This window comes from Cinclus cinclus, chromosome 32, assembly GCF_963662255.1.
Source record: "Cinclus cinclus chromosome 32, bCinCin1.1, whole genome shotgun sequence".
Taxonomy (NCBI): Eukaryota; Metazoa; Chordata; class Aves; order Passeriformes; family Cinclidae; genus Cinclus; species Cinclus cinclus.
This window is the reverse complement of record NC_085077.1, coordinates 1215563-1225338: the sequence shown is the minus strand read 5'-3', so window position 1 is coordinate 1225338 and position 9776 is coordinate 1215563. Positions and strand designations below refer to the sequence as shown.

General features: G+C 55.4%; 1 protein-coding gene across 1 annotated transcript; it reads left to right on the top strand.

Annotated features, from left to right (window-relative positions):
* The first annotated feature begins 3417 nt into the window (after positions 1-3417).
* On the top strand, positions 3418-4175 carry LOC134055513 (zinc finger protein 239-like). The gene has a single exon (XM_062511895.1). It carries the CDS (start codon positions 3677-3679, stop codon positions 3962-3964), a length of 288 nt encoding a protein of 95 aa, XP_062367879.1. The 5' UTR covers positions 3418-3676; the 3' UTR covers positions 3965-4175.
* Positions 4176-9776: the final 5601 nt, after the last annotated feature.

Below are 9776 nucleotides of genomic sequence, written 5' to 3'. Positions count from 1 at the left end.
AGCGCTCACGTGATGGGATCGGGATCGGGATCGGGATCGGGGTCGGGGTCGGGGTCGGGGTCGGGGTCCGGATCGGGGTCGGGATCGGGATCGGGATCGGGGTCGGGATCGGGATCGGGATCGGGGTCGGGATCGGGGTCGGGGTCGGGATCGGGGTCGGGATCGGGGTCGGGATCGGGGTCGGGGTCGGGGTCGGGATCGGGGTCGGGGTCGGGGTCCGGATCGGGGTCGGGGTCGGGGTCGGGATCGGGGTCGGGGTCGGGATCGGGATCGGGGTCGGGATCGGGGTCGGGATCGGGGTCGGGGTCGGGGTCCGGATCGGGGTCGGGGTCGGGGTCCGGATCGGGGTCGGGGTCGGGGTCGGGATCGGGATCGGGGTCGGGATCGGGGTCGGGGTCGGGATCGGGGTCGGGATCGGGGTCGGGATCGGGGTCGGGGTCCGGATCGGGGTCGGGGTCGGGATCGGGGTCGGGATCGGGGTCGGGATCGGGGTCGGGGTCGGGGTCGGGATCGGGGTCGGGATCGGGGTCGGGGTCGGGGTCGGGGTCGGGGTCGGGATCGGGGTCGGGGTCGGGATCGGGGTCGGGATCGGGGTCGGGGTCGGGATCGGGATCGGGATCGGGATCGGGGTCGGGGTCGGGGTCGGGATCGGGGTCGGGGTCGGGATCGGGGTCGGGATCGGGATCGGGATCGGGATCGGGATCGGGATCGGGGTCGGGATCGGGGTCGGGATCGGGGTCGGGGTCGGGATCGGGATCGGGGTCGGGATCGGGATCGGGGTCGGGGTCGGGGTCGGGGTCGGGATCGGGGTCGGGATCGGGATCGGGATCGGGGTCACCGGAGGGAGGGGACAGGGGGGTGACAGCCCGGGATGTCCCCAATGAGGGGGTGACAAAGGGGGGGGTGACATCCCGGGATGTCCCCAATAAAGGGGGGTGACAAAGGGGGGTGACAGCCCGGGATGTCCCCAATGAGGGGGGACACAAAGGGGAATGTCCCCAATGTAGAGGAGGTGACACCGCGGGATGTCCCCAATAAAGGGGGGTGACAAAGGGGGGGTGACACCGGGACCACCCGGACCGGGATCCAAGCTCCGCTCCAGGCAGGTACCGAGCCCCCCCCCCCCCCCCCCCCCCCCTCTCGGGAAGGTTCCCCACGCCCACCCCCATCCCCAAAATCATCCCCAGGGATGAAATTTGGGGTCACCAGAGACCCCCAAAAGGTGGAGAGGGGAAATTTGGGGATGAATTCGCCTGGAAAGGGAGAATTGGGGGGGAGAGGGGGGGGGCGGTCCTGAGGGGGGGGATGGTCCTGAGAGTTTTTGGAGGTGGCGCCCCAAAAATCCGGGGGGGGGGGGTCACCAAAACCTCAGGAAGGTCCCAAAACTTCAGAGGGGTCCCCAAAACTTCAGAGGGGTCCCCAAAACTTCAGAGGGGTCCCCTAGCCCCAGATTAACCCTTGAGGTCCGGAGGGAGTCCCTGAGGCTCCGGGGAAGGGAAGGACCCAAAATTGGGGGGGAGTGGGGGGGTCCCAAAAAACCCGAGACCCCAATGTGGGGGGGATCACGGAGATCCCCACAGTGCAACGCGCAGGAATTTCGGGATGATTTGCATAATCCCACCCACCAAAAAAAACCAAAACAAAACAACAAAATAAAAACTGACCAAAAAAAGGCGGAAAACAAAATTTTATTTGCATAACCCCGCCCCCAGCTTACCAAAAATCGCGCGCGAATGAATATTTGCATAGCCACGCCCACGTTCCCTCGGACACGACTGCGCGGAGAACGCGCCCACCAATCAGGACGCAGAATCAGAATTCATTTGCATAATCACGCCCATTGCTCTGGCCCCGCCCACTTCGGCTGCAGCCCCGCCGGGCGCTGTTTGCTCCCAGTTCCCTCCCAGTGCTCCCAGTAAGAGCGGTCCTGGCAGGGAAAGCGCTCCCAGTTCCTCCCGGGGCTCTCAGCATCGCTCTCACTGTCACTCCCAGTGCTCCCAGTATCACTCCCAGTGCTCCCAGTAAGAGCGGTCCTGGCAAGGAAAGCGCTCCCAGTTCCTCCCGGTGCTCTCACGGTCACTCCCAGTGCTCCCAGTTCCTTCCCAGTGCTCCCAGTAAGAGCGGTCCTGGCAGGGAAAGCGCTCCCAGTTCCTTCCGGTGCTCTCACGGTCACTCCCAGTGCTCCCAGTTCCTTCCCAGTGCTCCCAGTAAGAGCGGTCCTGGCAAAGAAAGCGCTCCCAGTTCCTCCCGGTGCTCTCACGGTCACTCCCAGTGCTCCCAGTTCCTTCCCAGTGCTCCCAGTAAGAGCGGTCCTGGCAGGGAAAGCGCTCCCAGTTCCTTCCGGGGCTCTCAGCATCGCTCTCACTCTCACTCCCAGTGCTCCCAGTATCACTCCCAGTGTTCCCAGTATCGCTCCCAGTGCCGCGCGGGGCGCAGCCGCTTTGCAATCCCCCCGGGGCAGAGCGCGGCCCGGGCCGGGGTGGGGAAGGAGCAGGAGGAGGAGCAGGAGGAGGAGGAGGAGGAGGAGGAAGGACACAGGAGGAGGAGGAGGAGGAGGAGGAAGGACACAGGAGGAGGAGGAGGAGCAGGAGGAAGGACACAGGAGGAGGAGGAGGAGGAGGAGGAAGGACACAGGAGGAGGAGGAGGAGGAGCAGGAGCGTTTTTGGAAGCACGCGCTTCCCCCGGCCGCCCGCTCCGGCCGCGGCTGCCCCGGGTCCGGCAGCATCGCCCTCCCGGAACCCGCAGGTGAGCGGGGAGGGGGAGCTCGGCCCGAACCCACGGCTCTGGGGGGGGCTCCGGGAGGGTTTTTTGTTTTGTTTTTTTTTTTTTTTTTGCGGGGACGGGCGGGGGATGTTCGGATCCCGCAGGAGCCCGGAGCCGAGCCCGAAATGGATCTTGGCGGGTCCCACGCGGCGATCGCTCGGTAGCGGCGGGGAGGGGGCGAGATCGGCTCCGGGGACCCCCGGGAGAGCCGGGGGGGAAGGCGGGAGCCCCGGAGCGGGGAGAGCGCAGAGGGGCGATCCCGGAGCCGGGGGACCCCCGGCAGCCTGGAGGGGTGCGGGAGGTTGGTGCTGAGCGGGCTCTGGGCTCCCCGAGGCCGCAAGGGGCCCCGGCTTCTGCAGCTGCCCTCGGGCACAGGGAGCAGCAAACCCAGCGCGCTCAGCCCTTGTTTTCCCACAGAGCAGGATTTCCCATTCCCCAACCTTGGCCCGCTGGAGCGGGGGAAGGAGACCGGGGAGGACAAATCCCCGCGGCAGAACCTCGTGGAAGAGGCCGTTTGGAGCGGCTCCGTGGAGCGGGAATCCGGCGGGGAGGAAAATCCCCGGAGATCCCGCAGCAGGAGGGGCTGCAAACGCAGATCCCGGGAGGAAACGGCCAGCCCGGGCCGGGGACGCGGCCGGAGCTCGGAGCTGGGGGTCCCCGAGCAGCTTCAGGACGGGGAGAAGCCCCACGAGTGCCCGAAATGTGGGAAGGGATTCGGGTGGAGATGCCGCCGGGTCGGTCACCGGAGGATCCGCTCAGAGGAGCGGCCCCACGAGCGTCAGCGCTGAGGGAAGAGATTCGAGTCGAGTTCCGAGCTGATGAAACACCAGAGGATCCGCTCAGAGGAGCGGCCCCACGAGAGCGAGCGGGAAGAGATTCAAGTTCAGATCCTACCTGCTCATCCACCTGAAAATGCACTCAGAGGAACGGCCCTACAAGTGTGGGCGGTGTGGGAAGGGATTCAGGACGAGCTCCCAGCTCGTTACCCGCAGGAAGAGCCACAGCGGGGACAAACCCCACGAGCGTGAGAAATGCAAGAGGAGGTTCCTGAGCTCCTGCAGTCTCCAGCTGCGCTGTCGTGTCCACACGGGGGAGAGGCCGTTCCCGTGCCCCGACTGCGGGAAGGGCTTCGGGACAAAGCCCGGCCTCGGCAGCCACCGGCGCGTCCGCAGCGGGGAGAGGCCCTACGAGCCTCCGTGAGAAATGCAGCGAGAGCTTTCCGAGGAGCTCGCTGCTCTACCAGCACCATCGCGTCCGCGTGGAGGAGAGAGAGGCCCCTTCGTCCGCCCCGGCTGCGGGAAGGGCTACGAGCGCAACTCCAACTTCGTCGGGCACCGGCGCGTCCGCAGCGGGGAGAGACCCCGCGAGCGTGGGGAGTACGGGAAGAGATTCTCACCGAGCTCAGCCTCGACCCGACACCGACGGAGACACCGCCGAGGGAATCCCGTGGCGGGATCCGCGCTGGATGATCCCCGCTGATCCGCGTCGGGAACGCACCTGGCCGGGGGGCTCCGCGCGTCCTCCTCGGGCTCACCTGGGTTTTTTCTTGGCATTTCTGTTTGTCCTTCCCAAACACCCAAAATGGGGTAAAAATAAAGACGCTGAACTGAGGTGTGCTCGGGCACATGGGGTGGAGGACGTTGGGTTCCAGGGACGTGAGGGCTCCATGGGAGGAATTTGGGGGTGGCTCAAGGCTTTGGGCACCCCAGGCCCAGCAGCTCCAGCTGTACTGGGAGACCCTGCTGGAGGTTCCGGGGCACCTGATCAAGGAGCCCCTGCCCTGGAATTGTCCCCGTGTCCCCCCTGTCCTGCGTCCCGCTGTCCCCTGACCGGGATCCCCCGGTCCCTGCTGTCCCTGCCCTTGTCCCCAGCCCATTTCCGTGCCACCCCGCTCCCGTCCTGCTCCCATCCCAGTGCCCATCCCATTCCTGGTCCCATTCCCTCTCCCAGTCCCGTAATCTCCGTCCAGTTGCCGTTCCCAGAGTCACAGACCCACATTCCCTGTCCTGTTCCCATATTCCCCTCTCCGGTTTCATTCCCATTCCCCCTCCCCATTCCCTGTCCCCATTCCCTGTTCCCATTCCCCATTCCCAGTTCCCATTCCCTGTCCCCGTTCCCATTCCCTGTCCCTGTTCCCCATCCCCGTTCCCATTCCCTGTTCCCATCTCCGTTCCCATTCCCTGTCCCCATCCCCGTTCCCATTCCCAGTTCCCGTTCCCTGTCCCCGTTCCCTGTCCCCGTTCCCTGTCCCCGTTCCCTGTCCCCATTCCCAGTTCCCATTCCCATTCCCAGTTCCCATTCCCCATTCCCAGTTCCCATTCCCTGTCCCCATTCCCAGTTCCCAGTTCCCATTCCCTGTCCCCATTCCCAGTTTCCATTCCCATTCCCTGTCCCCATTCCCAGTTCCCATTCCCTGTCCCCATTCCCAGTCCCCATTCCCCATTCCCTGTTCCCATTCCCCATTCCCTGTTCCCATTCCCCATTCCCTGTTCCCATTTCCCATTCCCAGTTCCCATTCCCCATTCCCAGTTCCCAGTTCCCATTCCCTGTCCCCATTCCCAGTCCCCATTCCCAGTTCCCATTCCCCATTCCCAGTTCCCATTCCCCATTCCCAGTTCCCATTCCCCATTCCCAGTTCCCATTCCCTGTCCGCCTCCACCATTGCTCCGTCCCTTTGAATCCCTCCCTGCTGTGCTGGCCACAATTCCCTATTAAATTCCCAATTAAATTCCTAATTAAGACTTGCAGGGCCTTTTCCTGCTTCTCCATGGGATTTTGGCCGCACTTCCCAAAATTCTTCGTCGTTTTCCAGGGTCGAGATCCATGTCCATTCCCAGCCATTTGTGCTCAATTCCTGGGATTTGTGCCCAATTCCTGGGATCTGTGCCAGTTCCCAATCTCCAATGGAATCCGTGCCCAATTCCTGGGATTTGTGCCCAATTCCTGGGATCTGTGCCAGTTCCCAATCTCCAATGGAATCCGTGCCCAATTCCTGGGATTTGTGCCCAGTTCCTGGGATCTGTGCCCATTCCCAGGATTATCCCAAACCTTCAGGCTTATCCCAAATCCTCCTTCCCCTCTGGATCATCCCAACTTCTCCATCCCTTCCCTCTTTTCCCCTTTTCCCACCTTTTTCCCCTTTTCCATCCTTTTTTTTTTTTTTTCCCCTCCTTTTCCGCCTCTTCATCCTGGAAAAACAGGCGGAAAAATATCAGGAAAACATCAGGAAAAAAAGAAAAAACCCATAGGAGCGAGAAATTTAAAAAATAACTTTTAAAATTAAATAAAAACAGAGAAGAAAAAAAAAAAGGAGGGGGGGGAAAAAAAAGCCACCAAATCCAACCAAAGGCAGGAGAGAATATTTGTTTTTTATTTGCCATTGAAATAAATATGGAATTTGGCCCCGAAATTCCCCAAAAAAATGCCAGGAAAACCTCAAGGCAGAGCAGCTCGATGCGCCATGAATCCGATGGAATTCCAGGAGAATCAAGGGGGAGAAGGGAGAAGAATTGCAGAGCTGGGAGAAAAAAATTGGGAAAAAAGGAAAGTCCAATGAGCTGGACAAAAAAAAGGAAAAAAAAAGAGGGGAAATGGGGGGAATTAGGGGGAAAAATGGGAAAGAAAAAGTAAAGGGGAAAAAAGGGGAGGAAAAATGAAGGAAAAGAGGGGGGAAAGTGGAGAGAAAGGAGGGTGGGAAAAAAGCAAAAAAAGGGGAAGAAAAAATGGAGGAAAAGAGAAAAGGGGAAAAGAAGGGAAAAAGGGAAGAAAAAATGGAGGAAAAGAGGGGAAAAAGAAAAATGCAGAAAATTGGAATAAAGAAGGGAAAAAAAGGGATGAAAAAAATGGAGGAAAAGAAGAATAAATGGAGGGAAAGAGGAAAAAATGGGGAAAAAAGGGAAGAAGAAATGGGAAAAAAGGGAAGAAATGGAAAAAAATGGGAAAAATGGGAAGAAAAATGGAGGAAAGGAGGGAAAAAGAAGGGAAGAAAGGGATGAAAAAAATGGTAAAAATGGAGGGAAAATGGGGGAAAAGGGAAGAAAAAAAGGAAGGAAAAGAGGGAAAAAAGGGGAAAGAATAAATGGAGGAAAAGAGGAAAAAATGGGGAATAAAGGGAAGAAGAAATGGAAAAAAGGGAAGAAGAAATGGGAAAAAGGGAAGAAGAAATGAAAAAAAAGGGAGAAGAAATGGGAAAAAAGGGAAGAAGAAACGGGAAAAAAAAGAAGAAGAAATGGGAAAATAAGAAGAAGAAACGGGAAAAAAAGGGAAGAAGAAACGGGGAAAAGGGAAGAAGAAATGGGAAAAATAGAAGAAGAAATGGGAAAAAAAGGGAAGAAGAAACGGGAAAAAAAGGGAAGAAGAAACGGGAAAAAAAAGAAGAAAAATGGGAAAAAAAGAAGAAGAAATGGGAAAAAAGGGAAGAAGAAATGGGAAAAAAAGGGAAGAAGAAATGGGGAAAAAAAAGAAGAAAAATGGAAAAAAGAGGGAAAATGGGGAGAAAAATGGAGGGAAGGATGGAAAAAGAAGGGAAGAAAGGGATGAAAAAAATGGTAGAAAAAGAGGAAAAAATGGGGAAAAAGGGGAAGAATAAAAGGGAGAAAAGGAAGGAAACAACGGCAGCAAAGCCCAATTTGAGTTCGGCACGCGTCGAGAACCGGGAAATTTCCACCTCGGGAAGGAAAAAACCGCGGAAGCGTCGGGGGGAAAAAAAAAAAAAAAAATTCCCCAAAATATCCTCCCCCCCCCAAAAAAAAAACCACCAAAATCCCAGGAATTGCTCGCGACGTCGACGACGTTTTCGGGCAGGTCCGTCAGAGCTCTCCGGCGGCGTTGACGACGTGGAAGAGCGTGACGTTGTAGATGACCTGGTGGCCGTTATTCCAGGTGTAGAGCACCCTCTGGCGCGGGTTGTAGTCCAGCATGGAAATGTGGGAATATTGATTATGGAAGGGGATGTCGGTGTATTCGTAGCTGGAAGTGTTGGTGTGGTAGGAGAAGTAAATCTTGGCGCCGGCCGGGTGGGAATTGGGGGGAAAAGTTGGGGAAAGGGGGAGGGAAAAAAAATGAGGGGGAAAATGGGAGGAGGAAATGGAGGGGAAGAGGGGAAAGATGGGGTGGAAAAGTGGGGGGAAAGGGGGAAAAGAAGGAAGGGAAAAAGGGATGAAGAAATGGAGGAATAGAGGGGAAATGAGGGGGGGAAGAGGGAGGAAATGTGGGAAATGGAAGGGGAAAAGAAAGGGGAAATGGGGGAGGGAAAATGGAGGAAAAGAGGGAGAAATGGGAAAAAGGGAAGAAGAAATGGGAAAAAAAGGGAAGAAGAAATGGGAAAAAAAAAGAAGAAGAAATGGGAAAAAAAAGAAGAAAAATGGGAAAAAAAGGGAAGAAGAAATGGGAAAAAAGGGAAGAAGAAATGGGGAAAAAAGGGAAGAAGAAATGGGGAAAAAAAAGAAGAAAAATGGAAAAAGGAGGGGGGAAATGGGAAGAAAAATGGAGGGAAGGAGGGAAAAAGAAGGGAAGAAAGGGATGAAAAAAATGGTAAAAAAAGAGGAAAAAATGGGGAAAAAGGGGAAGAATAAAAGGGAGAAAAGGAAGGAAACAACGGCAGCAAAGCCCAATTTGAGTTCGGCACGCGTTGAGAACCGGGAAATTTCCACCTCGGGAAGGAAAAAACCGCGGAAGCGTCGGGGGAAAAAAAAACAAAAAAAATTCCCCAAAATATCCTCCCCCCCCCAAAAAAAAAAAAAAAACCACCAAAATCCCAGGAATTGCTCGCGGCGTCGACGACGTTTTCGGGCAGGTCCGTCAGAGCTCTCCGGCGGCGTTGACGACGTGGAAGAGCGTGACGTTGTAGATGACCTGGTGGCCGTTATTCCAGGTGTAGAGCACCCTCTGGCGCGGGTTGTAGTCCAGCATGGAAATGTGGGAATATTGATTATGGAAGGGGATGTCGGTGTATTCGTAGCTGGAAGTGTTGGTGTGGTAGGAGAAGTAAATCTTGGCGCCGGCCGGGTGGGAATTGGGGGGAAAAGTTGGGGAAAGGGGGAGGGAAAAAAAATGAGGGGGAAAATGGGAGGAGGAAATGGAGGGGAAGAGGGGAAGGATGGGGTGGAAAAGTGGGGGGAAAGGGGGAAAAGAAGGAAGGGAAAAAGGGATGAAGAAATGGAGGAATAGAGGGGAAATGAGGGGGGGAAGAGGGAGGAAATGTGGGAAATGGAAGGGGAAAAGAAAGGGGAAATGGGGGAGGGAAAATGGAGGAAAAGAGGGAGAAATGGGAAAAAGGGAAGAAGAAATGGGAAAAAAAGGGAAGAAGAAATGAAAAAAAAGGGAAGAAGAAACGGGAAAAAAAAAGAAGAAGAAATGGGAAAAAAAGGGAAGAAGAAACGGGAAAAATAGAAGAAGAAACGGGAAAAAAAAGAAGAAATGGGAAAAAAAGAAGAAGAAGAAACGGGAAAAAAAAGAAGAAGAAATGGGAAAAAAAGAAGAAGAAATGGGAAAAAAAGAAGAAGAAATGGGAAAAAAAGGGAAGAAGAAATGGGAAAAAAAGAAGAAGAAATGGGGAAAAAAGGGAAGAAGAAACGGGAAAAAAAAGAAGAAGAAATGGGAAAAAAAGAAGAAGAAATGGGAAAAAAAGAAGAAGAAATGGGAAAAAAAGGGAAGAAGAAATGGGAAAAAAAGAAGAAGAAATGGGGAAAAAAAGAAAAATGGAAAAAAGAGGGGAAATGGGGAGAAAAATGGAGGGAAGGATGGAAAAAGAAGGGAAGAAAGGGATGAAAAAAATGGTAAAAAAAGAGGAAAAAATGGGGAAAAAGGGGAAGAATAAAAGGGAGAAAAGGAAGGAAACAACGGCAGCAAAGCCCAATTTGAGTTCGGCACGCGTCGAGAACCGGGAAATTTCCACCTCGGGAAGGAAAAAACCACGGAAGCGTCGGGGGAAAAAAAAAAAAAAAAATTCCCCAAAATATCCCCCCCCCCCCCCCAAAAAAAAAAAAAAACCCCAAAATCCCAGGAATTGCTC

Coding starts and splice junctions, on each gene's coding strand:
- LOC134055513 (XM_062511895.1), top strand. CDS start 3,677: ATGCACTCAGAGGAACGGCCCTACAAGTGTGGGCGGTGTGGGAAGGGA.